The sequence below is a fragment of the Mustela nivalis genome (assembly GCF_964662115.1).
Source record: "Mustela nivalis genome assembly, chromosome: 20".
In the NCBI taxonomy this organism is placed as follows: Eukaryota; Metazoa; Chordata; class Mammalia; order Carnivora; family Mustelidae; genus Mustela; species Mustela nivalis.
The window spans coordinates 35,033,651-35,057,387 of record NC_139039.1 but is presented as its reverse complement, the minus strand read 5'-3'; the positions used below and the strand labels follow the sequence as shown (position 1 = coordinate 35,057,387).

Below are 23,737 nucleotides of genomic sequence, written 5' to 3'. Positions count from 1 at the left end.
CTCTTGCCTCCCACTCCACCTGTGAGGGCACAAGTCAGGGTCCTGCGAGGCACCCTAGCCGCCGGCAGGGGGCGCACCGACCCATCTTTTCTGACGCTGCGCCTTAGGCCCTCGTGGAACGCATGCGCGTCTCGCCCCTTGCCCTTGACGCCGCGTGTGCACGAGAGCCGGAGCGACGTTCCCTCGTGACAGACGGAGGCGGCGACGGTGCGGACGACGAGGGCCCGCGTCTTCGGTGAGTGACAGCCCCGCGCGGCCCGGACTGCTGGGAGGGGGCTTCGCCCGGCCGCTGCGGGATGGTTTTTCATGAACGGTGAGGAAGGAGCTCGTTCTCCGCCCTGCCCGAGTGCCTGACCCTTTCCCGTGTGGTGTTTTAGCGGGACGTGTTTTACCCGCGCCCGCGCCCGGAGGGGCTTCGGGGCGACGGTGCGGCCTGGGGTGGTCACGGTCCCGGGTTGGGGAGTGTTTTTTGTTGGGGGGTGGAGAATCCATTGCAGCCTCGCTGTGAGAGAACCGCGTGGGCGGGGAGGCAGGCATGGACTGAAATGTCGGGGTGCTGAGGCGAAGCCGGGGCGCGGGAAGGGCCCGGGAGGACACATCCGGCCCCGGGCGGAAGGAGCCGTGCGCGCCCCACTGCGGCGCCCGCTGGTCTTCGTGGCGGTGGGTGGTTTGTCCCAGAAAGGGAAGGCGGCCCGGGACGCGCCGAGGAGTAGGAAGGTGGGTGCGTTACAGCTCACGGCCCTGTTTCGTCCACATCCAGATCGGAATGTCTTAAATTTCACTTCCCTGGCTTTTAAGGCAGTGGTCGTGTCTCTGTCTGTTAAAATGATGCCCCTCAGCGCGTCTGCTCTTCAGACCAAAGTATTCGCAGGACGAGCGTTCGTCTCGTGACGCGGTGACAGCCGTGGGTGATTGTAAAGGTCAGGTCCCTGAGAGGAGGACTTGCGTAGGACCGCCCGGTGACAGGGGTTCTCCAATCTAGAACAGTTCCGAATTTCTAGAATGTTCGTGAAAAGACCTTCTGCAGATGGCAGAAGGAACGGTTGTGCTCAAAATGAAAACCCATTTCTTCAGAATCATTTATTCTACTTTACTGCAGAAATACCTGAGACGTCTAAATTTTAAATTTTACTTTTTAAAAAATCAGTTAAAACATATTCTTATGCTCAAATCACTTCTTAATTGTGCCTAAATTATCTTGAGAGGTCCTAATTTTTTAAATAATTTTTTGAAGAGATTTATTATTTTTAAGATTTTTATTTGGGGAGGGGAGCGGAAGGAGAGGGACAAGCAGACCCCATGCTGAGGGGAGAGCCGGATCTCACGATCCCAACATTAGCAGTTGGGCGGAAACCAAGGGTCCTACACTTAACCAACTGAGCCACCAGGAGCCCAAGAGGTCCTAATATTTTTAAATTTCTTGATTTATGGGTGCCTTCATGGCTCAGTGGGTTAAGCCGCTGCATTCGGCTAGGTCATGATCTCAGGGTCCTGGGATCGAGTCCCGCATCGGGCTGTCTGCTCAGCAGGGAGCCTGCTTCCCTCTCTCTCTCTGCCTGCCTACTTGTGATCTCTCTCTCTGTCAAATAAATAAATAAAATCTTTAAAAAAAATTTCTTGATTTATAGCCCTTAGGACATAACTGAATGTCCTTGGACAGACGCAATATGGTTTGGCTTTCTCTTCTTTTGTATTAAAACATACACAGCACAGAACCCTCAGTGTGTTCTGCTTCTTGACGTGGGCCCCACTTTTCAGTTGAGAAACTGGGGCTTCATGACCTGGGGGAGTCACCTGGTGGGTAGAAGAGGTGGGCTCTGAGCTGGCCAGGTGAGAGCAAACCTGGGAGAGCATGGTGGGGAGGGGGGTCTCTCCTGCCATTTGGACACTGAGAGTGTCTCAGAGGGCAGCCAGGGAGGATGTGGGCAGAGAGGATCAGTCCTCGAAGTTGGAGGGGTGCAGTCAGAACCCCACCCCAGCCATGGGGACCCTTGTCACACCCTCTGCCCCTCGGGCCAGGCAGCTTCCATGTAAACCCTTAGCCTCCAGCTTCTCCACATCTTGCTCCCAGGTGGACCTTTGATATACATAGGTATGAAAAGAAACATTTCTTCTTTCATACCCAGCTCCATTTTAATATCGGACATGTCACCAGTGTATTTCTATCTCAGTTTAAAAAAAAAAAAAAAACTTCAAATCAGGCAACAAGAGACCAGCTAAAAGCTCAAAGGTGCTCTATAAAGACAGAAATTTTTGCTTTCCTTTCAAAAGTATATCTTACCTTGTTTCACCTCATGTGGGGTGGCGTTCCTAGGAAGGTATTAGTCAAAAGCAGCTTCCTGAATTAGTGAATGATAGGCTTCTCACAACAGTGAATGGATAGGCTGAGCCCAGGGAATGAGGAAGAACTGTCCCCCAGGTGCCAGTGACAGCCAAGAAAGGTCTGCAGAATAGCTTTTGAGATGAAAAGGGGACTTGCAAAAATAGCCTGTTCTGACTAGTAAGTGGAAAACAAGGATTCACTCTGAGTTTAGGAGCTTAACCAAAGACAAAGAAGTAGTTTGAGTTGAGCCAAAACCAGAGCTCATTTTTTGCCTTCCTCTCAGATCTTTTTTATTTAGTAGAGTAACAATATATTAATTCCAGGTATACATCATAATTTAATATTTGTCTGTATTGCAAAATGATTACATAGTTACAAATTTTTTTCTATAATGAGAACTTTTTAGTGGAGAGGGACAGAGGGAGCGAGAATATCTTAACAGGCTCCACCTCCCCAGTGCAGAGGACAATGCTAGGCTCAATCTCACAACCTGAGATCATGACCTGAGCCAAAATTAAGAGTTGGGCACTCAATCGAGCTACCCAGGCACTTGTAAGAACTTCTAAGATGTACTCTTAGTAACTTCCAAGTATATGATACAATATTGTTAACTATAGCCATCATGCTGTATATTTCATCCCCCAGATTTATTTTATAACTGGAAGTTTGTGCCTTTGGTAACCTTCACCCATTTTGCTCTCCCCTACACCTCCCTAGCAACCACCAGTCTGTTCTCTGTATGTATGGGTATGTGTTTTGTTTTGTTTCTAGCTTCTATGTAAAAGTGAAGTCATAGAGTATTTTTGTCTGACTAGCTTCCCTTAGTATAATGTCCATAAGGTTCATCTGCATCATCACAGAAGACAAGATTTCCTTATTTTTATGGCTGAATAGTATTCCATTGTGTGCATACATACCACATTTTCTTTATCCATGCATCCGTCAATGGACATTAAGTTTGCCTGTATGGTTTGGCTCATGTAAATAATGCCATAGGGGTGGCTCAGATGGTTAAGCATCTACCTTTGGCTCAGGTCATAATCTCCAGATCCTGGGATTGAGCCCCATTTTGGGCTCCCAGCTCAGCGGGGTTCTTCTTCTCCCTCTCCCTCTGCCTTTCCCCCTGTTTGTGCTCTCTTTGTGTCTCTCAAATGAATAAATAAAATCTTTTTTAAAAAAACACTGTAGTGAACATGAGTGTGTATATATCTTCTTGAGTTAGTGTTTCTGTTTTCTTTGCATAAGTTATTCAGAAGTAGAATTGCCACATTGAAAAACTGCAGCCTTGTAGACTAAACCCACTTGAATTTACTTGCTTTAAATTCCCTGCAGTGCTTTCCAGAACAGGCCCAAACCCACAAAGTATTGAAGCCTTTGAATGCTTTTAGAACACCCAACAGGATTTGGGAATTACTCTTGTTTTTCATAGTTGTTTTAAAATTATTTAATTAATTAAAGGGGAAAATTTTTTTGTTTAACTAGTTCTTCCTTGTATATGTTTATCTTGACTGAATCCAATGTAAATAGGGTCTGTCTATTGCATTGTAAATCTGATGAAGTTATTAACTATGTCAAAGTGAGTCCAAAAACAAATATATGTCTATTCTTAAAATAAATGAACTTCTGATTTCAGAACTGTGGTGATGACACACCCAATAACCACAAAGTTTCACAGGTTTTCCATCTACTTAGGTTCCAGGGAGTGCTGAAAACAAATTTCCCCAGTCAGATCCAATCTCCTTTATTTTGCCAGTGAACTTTAACTATTAAAATGACTGTTTAATATGATGGGGGCCATTTGTAATACCACATCTTAGGGTAGATTAGGTGATGGGGATGTGTAATTTCTGTTAATCCATAATTCATAAATCAGAGAGAGAACCTTGCCTTAAGATCCTGCAGGTGGTCTTTCTCCACCAGTCTTGTCAGTAAAGAAGGGAGCAAAGATATAAATGCTTAGTGAAATTAGAAGAGTAATCTTAAGAAAAAAGTAAGGTTCTACTCAAGATAGTGAGATGAGAAGGAAAAACTTAGTAGTTCAGAGGAGGGATCTCTAAAAAATGGCATTTAATCTCAGACTGACACCTAATGAGTATGAAGTGCCATATATATGTAGACACTAAGGTGGAAGTGAAATATAATAATGCTCAGTGGAGAGATAACAGCAGTCCTTATTTGTGTGGTTGTGAAAAGTACTGTCCATGATTAATCCTTGGATATCTGGTGGAACCATTATCTGACTTCAAAGACTAGAAGAGAAGAACTTTTTGTTGTGGAAGAGTTAATGACTTGGTTTTGAAATCTATTTCCTTTTATGTGCCTATAATATACAAAGGTGGAGATTACAACATAGAAATGTAATCCAGGTGAATTTTTATGATTTAGAGATACCAGTGGAAGAAATGGAAGCAAGGGAGTGTACTGAGATTTCCAGGGTAGTTTATTATAAGAGGAGAGAAAGGGGGTACAATTGAACCTTGAGACACTGTTTAGTTGAGGAGGACCTTGCAGAGGACTGGGGAGTGCCTAGAGAGTTTGAAAGGCAGTTAGGAACCTGAACTGTCAGAAAAGCCTAGAAGAAAGAGAGTTCCCAAATGGAGATGATGTGCCAGTGCTGCTTTGGTTCCAAGTAAAAGGCTGAGAAACTCTCAGTGGATTTAATTATGGGGGAATAACTGATCTTAACAAGATTTATTAACGTGGAAATCATAAGTGATTTTTCTAAGTCAAAGTGAGGGAATGTGAAGAAACTAGGTATGTACTGCTTTTCAGGTTCATTTTGAAGGGAAAAGGTCATGTGTCAACAGCTAGATATAAATTGGCTTAGAGGAGGTTTTTCTTAGAGGAATGGAGAGACTAAATGAGTTTAAGGAGGTGAAGGGGGAAATGATGAAGGAGTTACTAGTAAAAAGCAGTTTGGTTTATAATCAGTAACAAACATTTGAGGGAGGAGGAAAGAAACAGACACAATTGGAGAAGTTGGATTTAATTAAGAATAGGGATTACTTTTCAGTGTTTACAAGAGCAGATTTAATTTAATATTTAATTAGGAATAGAGATTACTTTTCAGTATTTACAAGAGCAGATACTCTGATGGACTGGAAATCGGGAGTAATTGTAGTTTTCTTGCTAGTGACCTGAAATATTTCTTTAAATCATCAGATCCATCTCTGCAGTAAAAAGTGAAACTATTTTTGAAAACTAAGGGAATAAATAAGTAAAATCTTTTAAAAAAAGAAAACTAAGGGGAAAGGTGAGAATCTGTGAGATTAGAAAATTAGAAAGGCACAGGGAATATTAACATATTAATTAAGCATAGCAGAGTGATTGTTAAGTCATAGTGAGATGCCAGATATTTAGCAAAAGCTTTTGGGAGATTTGTGGTGCTGTAATTAGACCAGTTCAATACTTCATTCTGAGCTGTGACAGATGCAGCCAATGGGAAAATGAGATACTGGCATCGTCTAGTTTTGGAGTTTTGATTAGCAGATGTTAGGACTAAGGGACATCAGAATTGTTGGTCTTGGTGTGTATGTTTTGGAATGAGTTAAGTGTATGTTATACTGACCAGTAGAAATTAGATGTGGGAGCTGAATTGGGAAATTGAGGTCACTGAACTATAGGTTCCTATGTAGCTGGAGATCCTGAACATGGGGAGAAATTGTGTGAACAGTCTGAAAGGAGGAGGTTTTGAGGGAGGAGTCTCTGGTCATGGATCTGACTGGAGATATGCAGGTAAAAGTGGTTCTGGTGTCTAATGTCCTTCAAGATGAAATTCATTAGTTATTTGACATTTAGAGACAGGCAGAGCTAATTTCAAATTCTAGCTGTCAATTTTTAGCCGTGTAATTTTGTCCTATAGTTTTCTGAACCTAGTTAACATCATTCAAATATGTAAGTAAAACACAAAGGCAGGATTATTGTTCAGTATAAAGTACAGTGTGTGTGTCCACATGTATGTAAATCCACTCACAGAGTCTCAATTAATACTAGTAGTTTTTTTCCTCTTTCCAGGTCCTCAAAATTAATGGGTTTTAATCATATCTTGTTCTAGACACATTATCAGTGTATGTTGCAGTATATTTATTTGTAAACACTGTTTGAGATAGTGCTATAGAGATAACAAATTCTTTTATATGCTTAAAATATGAAATGCAGATATAATCTTGTTGGTTAAAATAACTAGAACTCCATACTTCAAGAAACCAATAAATTATCTTAAAAACTGAAGCTCTTTGCTCTATATTTCATGAGCCTGACCACTCTGTGGGGATTGTTTAGCAGTCATTAATGTGTAGCATTATAACATATGTACTGTGCAAGGGATTGTATGTACTAGACTTACATGATGAAAGCCACTGAACATTTGAGCAAGGGTTGGGTCTTCGAAATGTTCAACCCAACTTTAAAGAGATTCCATAGTTGCTTGTCCATGAGGTATACAGTTGGGTTGAGGCAGTAACACTGCCTGAATGCCACATATGGAGGAGCCAGTGTGACTGAGGGCAGGTGTTGCTTGAGGGAGAGCATGGGGCATTCATGAACTGAGATGGGTGTTGGGAAACAATGCTAGCAGACTTCACCCAAGAGTGATAAAATATGAAATTCCAAAATGGTGTCCTGAGTTATTGTATAAGAATATCCATGTGACAGGAGTCAGGTACTCCTAAGATTTTGGTGCCAGGGATGTAAATAAGTAGGAACTCTGAATACCAGTTCTAATTAAATGACACCTCTGTGCTTTTGCTATCTCTTTAATAGGGACATTAATATCTTCTTTATGAGCATAATAGCCAAAGACTTCTTATTGTTGATCCTGGGAGAGGGGAGCCCCCCTACCTGTTTGTCCTTGTTTACTCTGCCAGTACATGTGAGTTGGACTACGGCAGGGAGTCACTACCATATAAAGATTTGCAGATTCAAGATAGGCGTATCTAGGAATATTGGAAAAGATGCATCTCAGTGGGTTCTTTCTCTTTCCTCAGCCTTGTCTGCTTAGTTATTAGACTGTCCCTTGGTGAGAATACACAGGAAGAAAGGGGTAGCTGAGATCTGGACAATGCAAGCACAGGTGAGTAGGACTTGCTCTTTCTCATGCATACCTGTTTTTCTAGAGCAGGAGCAGATTTATCTTCATGGCCTGGATCTTCTTTGTGTCCCCATGAAATATGAGTGTCAGTCACACTTCACCAGTACTCAGGGAGGCTTGTGGGAGTTCAGGGTTTGATCGAGAAATAATCTGATATCCAGTATTACTCTGTTCCATTCCCCCATCCCCTTAAGGGTATCCTCGCAGAATAGTTATTTCTTCTAATCCATTCCATGGCCCCACTAAGTGACTCACTCATTAACCAGGTTAGTGTCTGCAGTGGGCTTAGGCCTGTGGTGAGCACAGGTAATAGAAATGGGAACAAGCAGAAGCTTACAGTCCTGTAGTGAGGTAGAGTTTCCTTCAAGTGAGTTCAGTCCATCCAGTGTTTCAGATGCTGCAGAGCAGCATTGAGACTGGAGGTAGGGAGCAAGAGAGCAGTAAGGAATAATTTCTTTATTTTTCCCAGTTTTAAACTTACTAAAATTTTTATACAATATGCTTGAACATTTTAATTTTAACTTAAAGAAAAATTCTCCTTACCACTCCTATTCCCAACAACCCAATTTACCTCTTTATAATTAAACTTTGTTCAAATTTGGAAACTAAGAAATGTCTGGTAAGTATTACTTTCCTAACATGAGCTGTGCATTGAGAGGATTATAATGGAATAAAACCTAGGGTTCTGTAGCATATTTTGCAGGACTGAAAAGATCAAGTTCATTTGAGAGGCTGATGTTATAGGAGGGATAGTGATAAGCAATGCTCAGAGGTGCTCAAGAAAATTGAAATGGAGGGGCAGGCTAGGACATTCCTTATGTACTTAGGGCCCTTGGGGTTTTGCTTCTGGACTATATGTCTTAAGTCTTATCATGAACTTGTGTGTTGTGTAGAGATGGGCAAAGCCACACTTGCTTATCCAAGCTGCGTAGGAGCCCCATTCAGTCCTGCAGGAAGTTGGGCAGTGCTGTGTCTTGGGTATTTCTATCACAGCTCAAGAAATAATCATCTATAATGAAGTTATGTTTACAAAGTCTGTTTATTTCTGTGAGTCTGTGTGAAAGACACATGGCAAGGCAGCATAGAGAAACATTTGACTGGGACCCCAGATGGGATTTAAGCTTTCTGTGTATACAGCAACCCATCCTCAGCACCATCATGTCCAGTATACTCCCATGACTCTTGGTAGGGAGGAGCCTGGCTGCATCAAAATATCTGTGATGTTTTAGGAATTAGTGACCTTCAAGGATATAGCTATAGATTTCACCCAAGAAGAGTGGGCCTTGCTGGACACATCCCAGAGAAAGCTGTACAGAGATGTGATGCTGGAGAACATCAGTCATCTGGTCTCTGTTGGTGAGTCTGTCAAAATTAATGTATTTATTCAGCAAGTATCCAGCTTTCACATATTCCCCCTCTCCTCTCATCCCTCATTCAAGTTCTTTCAAGGTTCTTAAAACTACTTGAATTCAATTTATGTATTTACTTACTTACACATATTTTGTCACCCCAAAAGAATATATAGTTTTCCTGACCCCTCTCTCATGTCTTTCTTGCTTCTGTACCTCCCGTGCCCAGGACTGTGCTGGGAATTCAGTGAATATTTTATATGAATGAAAGCACTAAATATTACTAAATAACTACTCTGCTGTCTATACTCAACCAGTAATTTAATATCCATTTGTGAAAATTTTACCTATTATGTATTTCCAAAGAGAAATTAAGTGTTCTGGTGCAGTTTCTGTGTACTTAATATTTTTAAAAATTAGTATCACCCTACTGTGGGAACATATAACTTCTCCTCTGTTGAAAGCATTAAAGATTGTTCACTCTTTGTCCTTGGTCCTGCACATCAACAATAAGAAAATCTACCTGTGTTGGCATAGTGTCAGGATGCTCTTTCTGCTTTGGGGAAGGACTTTGGTATTTTCAGTGTTCAAGGTATTCTTCCCTGGGCTCTCCTCCACTACTCACCTTGTTCTTTCTTGGTATTATGCCTTAGAATTAAAGATTTTTCATGTTTCTCTGCCCAGAATCCAAAATCGATATAACTTTTACTCCCGCAAACAGGATATCATCTCTGCAAATCAGATGTGATTTCCCAGTTGGAACAAGGAGTGGAGCTGTGGAGGGAGGGTAGAGGATTTCTCCAGGGCCTGAATCCAGGTGAGCTCCAGGTTTTGTGTGCACAGCACCAGGAAGATCCTGTTATGGGGAGAGCAGGACCAGGGGAATGTCAACAGCAGATATCTTATTTCAATCCTGAAAACACTTCGTAATTTTCACTTTCTTGAAAAACATTTCAACTCACTTATATATTCCTTCTTCTCACATTTTCTCCTCTGTAAAGATCAGTATTTGAACGTACACAGGTTTTGTATGTTTTCAACAGTTTTCATCCTCTCATGCACACTAGCAGTTCATTTTGTTTACATTATTTTAGACAGGAAAAGTGGCCTTAAGAGACAAGAAGACATCTGCAAAAAGGACCCGTCTAACTGCATGTCAACGGTAAGTTTCAGGGGGGTGAACCCTTCCTCAACAGTAAAATCATGTGAGCCAACAAATTTTAGAACACAGCACAGGACTGTGATTTCACTTGGGCATAAATGCTGTCTCAGCAGAAAGCTTTGGGTAGTTTGAATTTAGGGAGAAAATCAAGATGTTGCTCAAAACCATCACCTGCTTTCTTATAAAAGGACAGCCACATAAACACGGCTCATGCATCTAATCTTTGAAACTATTGAAATCTTTCAAGTAAATCAGGTAGTTCTGCAGTTGAGATGATGTGAAAAAGGAAATCTCTTTGTGTTGTAGAAAATCACATGCACGGCATATGTAAATAACAGGGAAGATGTTAACAGGAGATGTCCAGTGCATTATCAAAGTCTGAGTCATGTAGAGAAATGAATTAATGTATATGTGAAATTATTTAACAGCCTCTTCATCTCCTTCAAACAGCTGAGATCTCACATGGGAAAAGATGCCTGTGACTATAATGAATATGGGGTGGTTTTCACTTACAGATCCACAGTGATTCAACAGGTGCTAACTCACATGGGGCAAACCCTGTAAAAGTAAGGAAGGTGGGAAGGAGTTCTGCCAGAGCACTAAGCTTCCTATACACAAAAGGACACACACTGGAGAAAAACCCTACAAATGTGAATGTGGGAAATGCTTCATCCAGAGGGATATTTTTTACTCACACCAAAGATTGCACACAGGAGAGAAACCTTATAAATATAAGGACTGTGGGAAAGGATTCCTTTAGAGCACTCCGCTTTATATACACCAGAGAACTCACACTGGAGAGAAACCTTATACATGTAATGAATGTGGGAAACACTTCAGACAAAGCACTAGCTTAAATTCACACCAAAGAACTTTGGTGTGCAAAGTTGGTTTCACAGCAGAGAAACCCTGTGGATGTAATGATTGTGGGGAGGGATTCCCTCAGAGCACTCAGCTTGTATATGCACCAAAGAACATGCACCCGAGAGACACCTTGTAAGTGCAATGAATGTGGGAGGTACTTCAGCCAAAATGCTAGCTGCCATTCACACAAAAGAAGTCACAAGGCAGAGAAATCCTACATCTGTGATAAACATGGAAAAGGTTTCTATCATCTTGTAGTCAACATAAAAGAAGTGACACTGAAGAGAAACCATAGGAATTCTTTAGTCAAAACTCCAGCTTTAAAAAGTGTGAGAAATTTTACACCAGAGAGGAGCCCTGTATATGAAATGAATGGGTCCAGAATACCCTTTTTAAAATAATCACATAGAATGGAAAAGCCTTTATCAGTCTCTAACCTTAGTTCGCATGAAAGAACTTGTATTATAAATGTAAGGAAGAAAGGGGCCAAAGGGACCCCTGTGGTCTTCATGATCTGCTCTAATAGACACCGAAGGGCTCACATGGGAAGAAATTGTATGTGTACAGTCCCATGCTTTCATAGAGTGCCATCATTTATAATTAACCCTTTAAGGACCATGAGCAGACTCTACAGCAAAGATTACAAACTCTATTGAGACTCCTGAAATTCACACTTCAGAGTCTTCAGGACTTTGCCAAATGACCTATTATAAATAATGTAAGATGAAAATAAAGATTTGTAAATTTGTACTGTGATCCAAGAATATTTAGTGAAGAATTTGTGACAATTGCTAAAACATTAAATTATTTCAATAGATTAGTACTTGAAATCAGTACAGGTTGTTCCTCAAAAGTCTAATAATGTTGTTCAGTTTATATTTTTATGCACCTTTAACCATAATTGCAGAGACTTGAATTCAGTCACAGAATAACCTAAATAAAGTGGAAGGCCATAATTTAAAATAATGTGATTTAAATATTATATCAGTATTAAAACATATAAATCTGTTCTATAAATTAATACAAACATGGAAGAATAAACATTTGGTTTATAAATAAAGTCCAATGTTAAAATAATACTCTTTTTAAAATGTCCAGCCTGTCTACATTTTCTTATTTGCGTAGCCACAGTCATTCCTATCTAAACAGGTGAGAGGAAAAGAGGGGGGATGGAAATCCAGGAGACCAGGGCCCCATTGGAGTATGAAAAATATGGGGCAGAGGGTGAAGTGAGTGCAAGTGGGGGAGGAGGCAAGTACATGGCTCATCTGAGGCACCAGGTAGTTGGAGCAGGGATAGACTGAAGGGAGCATTTGATGACCTTAGGGACTGACAAAAGCAGAAAGGAGGGAAAGGAATAGGAAACAAGTTACTTAATGAGGATGTAGAAGGAGGTATGTGGAGGTGGGCTCAAGATCATAGAGAGGCCACACTACTGGAAGCAACTTGAGCAAAGGAAGAACAGGGCTTTGGAACAGGTACTGGTGATCCAGGATGTGCACAGGCCTCAAGAAGAGGGTCCTGGTAGGGAGGTTTAATGTAAGTTAAAGGACAGGATAGGGGAATATGGGTACACTGAGGGGACATAAGAGTCCAGCTTGAGGCAAGGGGTTGGGACAATGGTAGAGGGTGTGGGTAGAATAAGTCTTTTTCTTCTTTCCAACACTTTTTTAAACCTCCAAAAAGTTATTCCATATAAATTGGAACCTCAGACTGGGTAATTTCGCTAGGCAATATTCTATGTTTGCCCCCACAATTATGTCCCTTGGGGTTACACCTGTATAATTTCCTCTCTTTGCTTCTGTTTTGGACCTTTGGATGTGATGGAATATCATTCTCTTCATTATACTTCATTATATGTCAATAAGGAATGGGGTTTGCAGATGTCATTAAGGTATCTAATTGGTTAATTATAAGATAATCACAGGGAAGTTTTTCCAGAATAAGCATATCCTAAGAGGATCTGTAGTTCAGAAACAGAGAATGTGAGAGATAGGTGAAGCCAGAGTCCGTCTGCTGCTGGCCTTGAAAAAGCAAAGGGAGGATAAGCAATAAATGTAATCTCCAGAGGGTGGAGCACATTATTGAGGATGTGATAGGAGGAGGAGGCTTTCTGAGACTACCCTTTGTATGGTTTTGGTTTGGGAACACTTGGTGCACTCCACAATAAAATTAAAGCCAACAAAGGTGAGTGAGAAAAAATTGAAAAACAAATGAGCCTCACTTTATATCAAATAACTACCATAACCATAAAATAAATTCTAGTAATTCTCAACACTGTTTTTACTATATACACTTAAGTGAAATATAAAAATACTTGTAAATTATCCTATGCCTACTTGATTTTTTTTTTTTTTGCGTTGGTGTGAATGTAGCAGTTTTTGAAGTTTTTTTGTATATTGTTTGACTGAGTATGTGATTAAATACATTTAGGTTGTTCAGCCAAAATTTTACCTGGTAATGGAATATGGAGACACAAATACTGGAAGAAGGAGAAGATAAGTCTTGTTGAATTAGAAATAGACTTAATTAATATGAATTAATGATGTGTGTTCTTGTGCTTCCTGGTCCTGTCCTCTGAAAGGGCCTAGAAGCAAGGACACCTCACTGCAATGACAAATATCACTCAAATGGATTCTAAATTTCATTCTCAATGATAGGAACTAGGCTTCCTTGGAGGAAAGGTTGATTGAGGCAGGAAAATACAAGATTGGTATTGGCTAGGGTAAGTATCTAAGGTATCTTTTGCTAGAAAGTAAGGAAGTATTCACAAAAGGAAAGGTTGACAGGTGAAAAGAAAATGGGGCAGGGCGCCTGGGTGGCTCAGTGTGTTAAAGCCTCTGCCTTCAGCTCAGGTCATGATCCCAGGGTCCTGGCTCTGCTCAGCGGGGAGCCTGCTTCCCTTCCTCTGTCTCTGCCTGCCTCTCTGCCTACTTGTGATCTCTGTCTGTCAAATAAATAAATCTTTAAAAAGAAAAAAAAATGGGGCAGATCAAAATGGACCCTTATGGCCCATTTGGGACAACCATATTATCAAAATAAAGAATAAAAATAATGGTGGGGCAAGATGGCAGAGGAGTATTCAACCTGTCCCCTGAATTAAGCTGGATATCTGCCAGGCCACTCTGAACACCCACGAAATCAGCCTATGATATAAGAAGATATATCCAGATCTATACCAACAGAATATCTCTGGCAGTTGGTTTCAAGGTATGAAACAGGGAGCCGTGATTCTGCAGACAGATATTGGAAGATAAACAGGAGGGGGGGTAGCTTCCAGGATCCTGAAACACCAGAGTGCAAAAGCCTCCCTCGCTGAGACTGGATGACATTTTTCAAAGTTGGGAGAAAACAATCCTAAAATTTGTATGGAACCAGAAAAGACCCTGAATCACCAAGGAAATGTTGAAAAAAACAAAGCTGGGGACATAACGTTGCCTCATGTCAAGCTATCTCGCAAAGCTGTGATCGACAAGACAGAATAGTACTGACACAAAAACAGACACATGGACCAGAACAAACTAGAGAGCCTAGATATGGACCCTCAACTCTATGGTCAAATAATCTTCAACAAAGCAGGAAAAAATATCCAATGTAAAAAAGACAGTCTCTTCAATAAATGGTGTTGGGAAAATTGGACAGCTATGTATAGAAGAATGAAGCTTGACCGTTCTATTACATCATACACAAAGATAAACTCAAAATGGATGAAAGACTTCAATGTGGACAAGAATCCCATCAAAATCCTAGAGGAGAATGTAGGCAGTAACCTCTTCAACATTGGCCACAGCAACTTCTTTCAAGACATGTCTCCAAAAGCAAGGGAAACAAAAGCGAAAATGAACTTTTGGGGCATCATCAAAATAAAAAGCTTCTGCACAGCAAAAGAAACAGTCAACAAAATTAAGTGGCAGCCCACGGAATGGGAGAAGATATTTGCAAATGAAACTACAGACAAAGGGCTGATATCCAAGATCTATAAAGGACTTCTCAAACTCAACACCCAAAAACAAGTCAAAAAATGGGCAGAAGACATGAACAGACACTTCTCCAAAGATGACATACAAATGGCTAGCAAACACATGAAAAAATGTCTATCATCATTAGCCATCAGGGAAATTCAAAGCAGAACCACATTGAGAATGTGCTATGGTGAGTGCTGTGAAGTGTGTAAACCTGGCGATTGACAGACCTATACCCCTGGGGCTAATAATACATTATATGTTTATTAAAAATTAGAAAACAAACAAAAAAACACATTGAGATACCACCCTACAGCAGCTAGAATGGCCAAAATTGACAACATAAGAAACAACAAATGTTAGGCTGTGGAGAAAGGGGAACCAACCCTCTTACACTGTTGGTGAGAGCTCAAGTTGGTACAGTCACTTTGGAAAACATACAGATGTAGTGAAAAGAAGGGCCACATGCACCCCAGTGTTCATTGCAGCAGTGTCCCCACAACAGCCAAACTATGGAAAGAGCTGAAATGCCCTTTAGCAGACAACTGGATAAAGAAGACGTGGTCCATAAATACAATAGAATATCACTCAGCTATCAGAAAAGATGAATACCCAGCTTCTGCATCAAAATGGATGGGACTGGAGGAGATTATGCTAAGTGAAGTAAGTCAAGCAGAGAGATTCAATTATCATATGGTTTCACTTATTTGTGGAACATAAGGAATAGCATGGAGGACATCAGGAGAAGGAAGTGAAAAATGAAGGGAGGGAAACTGGAGGGGGAGATTAACCATGAAATACTGAAATACTGAGAAACAAATTGAGGATTTTTCAGTGGTGTGGGGGGATGTGTTAGCCTGGTGATGGGTATTAAGGAGGACACCTATTGCATGGAACATTGGATGTTATACCCCAAAAATGAATCATGGAATGCTACATCAAAAACTGATGATGTGGGGCACCTGGGTGGCTCAGTGGGTTAACCTCTGCCTTCAGCTCAGGTCATGATCCCAGGGTCTTGGGATGGAGCTCTGAGACAGGCTCTCTGCTCAGCGGGGAGCCTGCTTCCCCCCCTCTCTCTCTGCCTGCCTCTCTGCCTACTTGTGATCTCTGTCTGTCAAATAAATAAATAAAATCTTAAAAATAAAAAAACAAAAACTGATGATGTACTGTATGGTAACTAACATAAAATAAAAAAGGATAAAAAGATTGGCATATTCATAAACATACATACCTCTTTATGTGGAGAGAAATGAAACACTCTTTATAGTAGAAATCAACTAAAAGCAGAGGGAATGGTAGGATAAACATCACCACTTGAAACCACCATAGTGAAAGGTTTATGTTAGGTAAATGCTTTAAGCATTTAATTGAAGTTTTGCCCTCCATGAAGAAATCAACATCATAAAGAAAAAATATTGACATCCTGCAGCTCCTGGTGTAAATTACTGAGAAAGACCAAACATCACTATGTAGTGTTCCTAAAAAATGGAAGTGGAGGGAAAAAAAAAGAATGATGTTAATACATGAACTAAATCTCACAATAAGAACACAGAAGGAAATACCATTTTGGGTAATTGTGGTAAACAACTGACTCAAACTCTACAAAAATGGCAATTTCATGGAAGACAAAACTGAAACATGTTCTAGAACCCAAAAAAGTATCAAAATAAGACAGCTAAAAGCAATGTATGATCCAGAATAGGATCCTAGAGAGTGAAAAATTAATAGCATCAAAAAGAATAAAATACTGAAAATACATTTAAACATGGGTAGATCTGTACTCTGAAAACGACAAAATATTTTGAAAGAAATATACCATAAAAAAGTACTTGTGGAATGAAAGTGATTATGGATTTGAAAACTTAATATTAGATGGCAGTAATCCCAGTGTGACCTGCAGATTCGGTGTAATCTGTATCACAAATCCAGCTGACCATAAAATGTATGTGGAAGTGCAAGGACCCAGAATAAACAAAACAATCTTTAAAGGAATAATTAAATTGAGTACTCACTTCTCACTTTCAGATCTTACCATAAAGTACATCAATCATGACTGAGGTACTGGAATAAGAATAGATTTTCTGGGTAAGTGAACTAGAATTGAGAGTTCAGAAATAAATCCTCAAAGTCCATTTAATTTTGGTAAGGGTGCCAAGAATGTTCAGTAGGAGATAAAGTAGTTATTTTAACAAATGGTCCTGGAGCAACTGGGCATCCACATACAAAGAAAAAAAATTGTACCCCTATGTAACATATTTTAAAAACCCTCAAATGGGTAAAATAGCTAAATATAAAAGCTAACATCACAAAACTCTTAGAAGAAAACAAAGACACAAATATTTGTATTCTTGAGGGTGCCTGGCTGGCTCTGTCAGAATGGAGTGTGACTTAATCTTGGTGTCATGAGTTCAAGTTTCATATTGGATGTAGAGATTAATTTAAAGATAGATAGATAGATAGATAGATAGATTTGTTTGTTCTTGGATTTGGCAATGCCATAAGCACATGCAACCAAAGAAAAAAATTAATAAATTGGGTTCATTACAGTGAAATGTTTGTGCTTCAAAGGACACTAACAAGGTTGAAAGACTTTCTACATAATGGAAGAAAATAGTGCTCGCTTCGGCAGCACATATACATAATGGAAGAAAATAATTGCAAATTAAAGATCTGAAGAGAGCATAGTATCTGGAATGCATAAAGAATTCTTACAACTCAAAAATTGTTGGAATAATCCAAAATTAAAAACAGGCAAAAAACTTGCATGGATCATTTTCCAATGTAAAAGTGACCAGTAAGAATACAAAAAAGATGCTCAGAATCGATATTCATTAGGGAAATGCAAATCAGAACTGCAGTGAGATACCTTCACGCTGCCACTGGGATGGCTGATACAAGACAGATGGTAGGCGAATGAGAGGACGTGGAAAAACTGGAGCTCTAACGCACTCCAGGTAGGAATATAAAATGGTGCAGCTGATTTGGAAAGCAGCCTGGAAGTCCCTCAAAAAGATAAAAATTACTATATACTCAGCAATTCATTTTCTACTGACATATCCATAATTGAGAATACATTCACACAAAAATATATATGTAAGTGTTCTTAGTAGGTTAATAGAGCCAAAAAGTGGAAACAACCTAAATGTCTATAAATTGATGAATGAATAAGCAAAATGTGCCATGTTCGTACAACAGAATGTTCCTCAGTCATTAAAACAAGAATGAAATGTTGAGGGGCACCTGGGTGGCTTAATTGGTTAAGCGTCTGCCTTTAGCTCAGGTCATGATCTCAGGGTCCTGGGATCAAGCCCTGGGTCAGGCTCCCTGCTCTGTGGGAGCCTGCTTCGCTCTCTCCCTCTGACTACTGCACCCCTGCTTGTGCTCTCTCACTCCCAAGTAATATTTTAAAAAATATGAAATGCTGAGTATGTGTTCCTATACTGATAAAGATTGAAAGCGTTGTATTAAGTGAAAGAGGCCAGACACAAAACATGCGTATCATGTAGTTCAGTTCATACGAAATGTCTACATAGGTCCATGGAGATGGAGTGGCTGCCAGGGACTGGGAGGAGGGGGGGAGTAGTGAATGACTGTGAATGTGCACAGGGTTTCTTGGCAGATGATAAAAATGTTCTGTAATTAGTGATGGTGCTAACAGAGCCTTGTGAATATACTAAAAAAAAAAAAAAAGTCACAGTTTAAAGGGTGAATTTTATGGAATGTGAATTGTATCTCAATTGAAAAAGATGACACCAGCTAAAAAACCAGACTCCTGGTGTGACGTGTGCCCTGTGATCAAAGGAGAAATGAACTTGGAGCTGGGAGAGCTCCGCATGATACAGAATGTTCCCGTGGCTGCAGACAAAAGCAGTGGAGCCCTCAGCTTGCCCATGGATTTGGGGCCCAGGAACATCAAGGCAGCAATGTTGGCCCTTCTGCATCCATCCTGGTCCTCCTACTTTTAGGAGTTTATTTCAGGGGTTCCCTGAAGAGTTATTTCTCTCATTCTTGAAATCTTTATTTCTGACTTTCCTCTAGATGCTCCTCTTCACAAATGAGAGAAATGAGTAAAATAGGTGGCGATCCTGAACAACTCTCCTTGTCCTGTTTCCTTTAATTGTTGGCCAGAAGGGGAACAGAGCAGGAAGGTCGTAATACCATGATGTGTGGCATTTGGGTGGAAAATGTTTAAAACAGTGGCATCTTTTATGTGATTTGCTACAAAATATAGAAGCAGTCATGACAGACACACCTTTTGGCTGCTTTCTTTTGGAAGGTGCACGTTAAATTCTGCAGAAATATAATATGGATGCAAGCAGAGTCTAACAGTGCAACAGAAATGTGACTCACTGGTCCATCTGTCACCTCCACCGTGGGCAGCTGCTTCGTGGTTCCTTTGTTTGGCTCTCTGAGAACCCCATCCCAGACTCCATGAGTGCATTTGGAATTGCCCCTGACTTGAGATTAGGCAGGAAATGTAACAGAGGACTGAGGATGGGGAGTGAAGACCCGTGAGAGGAGCCACAGCCCCAGAAGAGCCCAGTTTCCTCTTTGCCGACACTGGTGCCCTTGTATGCCTCAGTGGATGGGGATCTGAGTGCCAGACCCAACCACAAATACCTTTTCTTTGCTCCTGGCACTCCAGGGCTCCAACTAGTCATGGCAGATTCTCTTCCTTGTTCCATGTGTTTGTGCTGCTACTCACACACACGTCCACAGCCAGCAGTGTAACTTGACTCCACAGCAGCTGGCAGCCGATGTACCAGTCCTCACTTGGACTTCCAGCTCAGCCCATTGTGGACTGTGAAATTGCGTTTAAACTTAACTGAGAAAAAATTTAAAAATTTTAAAAAGCGAGAGGAAAAAAAAGAAGTAGTTACTGATTTAACGGCCTACAGAGAGATGCCCAAACAGGGGTGGGTGTTTCCACAGGGTACAAGTTTGTTTAGGAAGATGCTGCCTTACAAAGTGGTGGTAAGTTTGCAAAACTCTGAAATAAACCTATGACTAGATGAAAAAAAAAAAAAAAACCTTAGGTTCAGGTTTGTAAAAATATCCGTGCCTCTATATACATGTGTATGTTCATACTATGAGTGATCTCCCACTAAAGACTATCGGGAACATGCCTGCAATTGAATAGAAATTGGATTCATTATTCCTTTAATCTAGAGACAAGTTTCAAAATGGAACTTTGGAATATTTCATTATTCACTTGTGTTAGTTGATTTGGGGAGCGAGTTAAAAGAAGCAGTGATTTGATCTAGATTACTTGCTGTCAGAAATCAGAGATAATTGGGGGTGCCTGCGTGGCTCAGTGGGTTAAAGCCTCTGCCTTCGGCTCAGGTCATGGTCCCAGGGTCCTGGGATCGAGCCCCGCATTGGGCTCTCTGCTCCATGGGGAGCCTGCTTCCCCCCGCCCCTGCCTGCCTCTCTGCCTACTTGTGATCTCTGTCAAATAAATAAGTAAAATCTTTGAAAAATAAAATGTGGCCTTAAAAAAAAAATCCTGATATGTTGACTTAAAAAAAAAAAAAAAAAGAAAGAAAGCAGAGATAATTGTTTAATTGGTATCTAATGAAATCTCTTTGTGGAGGAATGAATAGAATAAGACCGCAGCTGTAATTGGTGAAGAAACAGTCTTATATAGGCTGGGAGAGGGATGTGGTTGGTATTTTGAGGCTTGGGTGATGTTCATATTTTGTCTGTGTCCAGACATCATAACTGGGTGGATTTGTGTTTCTCCTGATGATGATGGTCCTGTAACAGCCTTAAATAATGTCAATGTTCTTTGCAATTGCTTATGTTCACCAGGAGCACACCAAGACCTAGCAGACTATACCAGGCCAGATTTTTATGGATGACATAGTTTGCTTTTTTCTTCCTCATAGAAGGAAGAGATATAGGGGCAGAGGTGAGCTGGAGCATTCAGCGTACTTGTTCTGGACTCCAGGTCTATAAAAACAGAAGTGGAAGAAAACCTGACAGAAAATAATGGAGCTGTCTGCACCTGATTGTAGGAGGAAGGGAGCTAGGCTTGGGGTTGCAGCACCTTACGCAGAGGGACAAGCTGGTGTCCAGGCAGCCAGTGGATGACCCTTCCCTAGTGTCTCCTAAAGTTGGTCCCTCACCTTCTCTTGCATCAAGAACAGGTGTCAGCTTGTTCCCTAACTTCTAGCTCTACTCTACCTACTCTCTTTGCACACAGCTCCGTCCCAGAAACTGCTTAAAATGCCAGCCCTGTAGGATTTAAGGCTGGGAAGTGTTGAGACTCCTCACTGCCAGATACCAACTTGGAGAGGGTGAGAAGTCCAAAGACTGAGCAGTGATCCACACTTAAGTGTCACAGTGGCTCCTCTATGTCACATTTGAGAATATGCCAAATAATAAGTGAATTGATAAAAAATAAAGATTTCTTTCATGAAAATAATTTTGTATGGAACATTCATGACAGTGAAAAGTAGTTGAAATAAAAACTAAAAACCTTGGCTTTGATTCTGAAAATCAATGTGTAAACTACACAATGTGGCATAATTAAATGACACTGCACCTTGGCCCCAACTGGGGAGGGCCCATGAGCAAGTGTGTTTGGGAGCACATTCACGAAACATACTTGATGTGCTAAGCTGACTCAGGGGTCGCTCTTCTCTGAGCTAAGTGGGCTGAGTCTCCTAGAGAAAAGTTGTCTCGAGAGTCTACATTTGTCTTCATGAAGCTACTTTTTCCCCTGCTCGGAGGGGTGTCAATGGTAATCTTCTTCTTAAGACAAACCTTCTTTGTGTTTCCTAGACTTCTCTAGCTTTTTGATTCAGAAGAATAACAAGAAAGATACAAATAATTATTAAATTCTATTGAATGATTCTTATAGCATAATACAGGAACATGATGGTATTTTGTTATTGTCACTATTAAGTAGGAATTATTGTATTTTTAGATATATGTTTAAGGTTGATTTTAGAAATCTGTTAAATCTTGTTTTTTAGAGAACTAGGGTAGTGGAAAAATATAAATCTCTCCCAATTTATGTGTGTTGTTTATTGTTGATTCATGTGATAAGATGTGGACTCTTATGTTTCAAGCGTAAAGAATAATACCTATTTTAAACACTATCTTAGGGTCTGTTACTGGCCGCATTTCACTACAGAACTGTGAATGTTTAGGGAAACTTTTCCAAAACAATTAAAGTTGAATAATTGCAATTATTATGAAACTTGAAATCAGTAGTATAAACACATATATATTTTTACAGCATAGGCCAGATGTTGATTAAAATAGTCTAGTGGATAGTAACTTGAATATTCAAATAAAGTACTCTTTACCAGAAAATGATATACTTACAGTATGCCAAAATGGGGACCACTTAACATTTCAAATGACAACATTAACCAGTATTAGGAATTCTTCATAAATATAAAGTGAATAATAATGATCTTATTATGTGGAAAATGAAAGGACATTATAACTTCCAGATAATTCCATTTTTTTTGAAAATACAGAGTTTTTAAAAAAGTTAATCAGCACAGAGGATTTTTAGGGCACTTAAAATAATCTGAATGATGTGTTGTAATGATGGATTTATGTCATTAAATATTTGTCCAGACCCACAGAACGTACAACAGCAAGAGTGAACCTTGAGGTAAGCTGTGGGCTGTGGGAGGTAATGACATGTCAGTGCAGGTGCACCTGCTCCTCTGGTGAGAGATGCTAATAGTGGGGGAGGGTGCGCATGTGCACAGGCAGGCAGGAGATGGGAGATCTCTGTTTCCCAGCAATTCTGTTGTAAACCTGAAACTGCTCTAAACAAATACTTAAAAAAAAGTGAACCAGAAAATGCCAACACTTTAAAAAACATGACTTTCTTTGTTGGCCAAACAATACCTCACGTAACTTCTATATAAATATTTCTGAGAAACTTAGAAAACATTCTGTTAAAGTTTTATTGGCATTGTGTGTTATATTACACTAACATAAATTAGTAATGTAGAATATATTAATAGTACTTAATTTTACATTAATGGAGTACAATTATTTTTAGTAATTGCTGAATAATTCAGTAGAAATTGTATAAGCACAGATTATATAGTGTTACTGAAATAGATATGTTTACCATTAGAAATTTCATTATAATATTTTTAGTAATTGCTAGATCATTAATATTGCTGTGATTATATTTATTATTCCAATTCACCCTTCCATTTTAATATTAAATGTTGTTATAGTTTAATTCTATCAGAATCTTCTCATTGGTCTTTCTTTTGAATTTCAGACATGATAGTGGTCAGCCTGTCATTGAATCCTGCTGTTCTGAAATCTGAGGTTTCCCACTGCCTGGTTGCTGCAGGAAGAAATGTAACTTTGTTTTACCTCAGTCATATTTGATTTCTAATATTTTAATTAAAAGTTTTTTAAATGTGAAAATCCCTAAGAATATTCTTGTCCTAAATGCAGTGCAAATTGCTATGGATTGACTACAGGTCTTGTTTAATCCAGAGATGATTTTCAGAACTCTCCCATACACATGTAGTCACAAACAACCAAATGGTGGCCTTTCTCTGGGCTGTCATTTTCCCGAAGGAACAGCTGTGCAAATGATCTTCAGGAACTAACAGACTGAGTAAGGGATGCATTTGCATTTTAAATGTAGTGCTGACACAGATCACCCAGAGATTGCTTTCCTCCATGGAAAAGACTAGAAACTAGGTGATTTTGCTCCTTGCCGTAGTTCAAGCTGAAATACTAAACTAGGACCGGGCTGAGTACAGTGATGAGGAGGGCCACTGAGCGGTGGGTGAGGGAAACTCATGTACTCGAATGGCTTTTTTCTGAGTCAGTAACAGCAGAACCAGTTTTGGAGACAACCCTGCATGTCAGTCAGCCTCTTACACATTTAAATTTTAAAAATCTCCAGGTCTTACACATGTCTTGCAGAGGAGATTCTCAAAGGATCTGAGGACCTGTATTCTTACTGTGGAGGTTTTGTCTGTGCAA

At 40.1% G+C, this 23,737-nt stretch overlaps 1 protein-coding gene across 4 annotated transcripts; it reads left to right on the top strand.

The window, feature by feature from the left end:
• Positions 1 to 146: 146 nt before the first annotated feature.
• Positions 147 to 23,159, top strand: LOC309855106 (zinc finger protein 705A-like). 4 transcript variants are annotated; one of them, XM_082715032.1, is made up of 7 exons: positions 147 to 235; positions 7,309 to 7,394; positions 8,642 to 8,768; positions 9,483 to 9,578; positions 9,856 to 9,923; positions 22,349 to 22,385; positions 23,016 to 23,159. In XM_082715032.1, the coding sequence occupies exons 2-6, from the start codon at positions 7,383 to 7,385 to the stop codon at positions 22,382 to 22,384; spliced, it is 339 nt and encodes a 112-aa protein (XP_082571158.1). In that variant the 5' UTR covers positions 147 to 235; positions 7,309 to 7,382; the 3' UTR covers position 22,385; positions 23,016 to 23,159. The 4 variants fall into 4 exon arrangements, with proteins under 4 accessions (XP_082571158.1, XP_082571161.1, XP_082571160.1 ...); XM_082715034.1 differs by lacking the exon at positions 147 to 235 and adding an exon at positions 245 to 313; XM_082715033.1 differs by lacking the exon at positions 147 to 235 and adding an exon at positions 627 to 717.
• The last annotated feature ends 578 nt before the right edge of the window (positions 23,160 to 23,737 follow it).

Excerpts from the sequence above, each read along its gene's own strand:
- LOC309855106 (XM_082715032.1), top strand. Across the intron at positions 8,769-9,482 it reads CAGTCATCTGGTCTCTGTTG|GATATCATCTCTGCAAATCA; the intron begins GTGAGTCTGTCA and ends TCCCGCAAACAG. Across the intron at positions 9,924-22,348 it reads CGTCTAACTGCATGTCAACG|ACCCACAGAACGTACAACAG; the intron begins GTAAGTTTCAGG and ends ATATTTGTCCAG.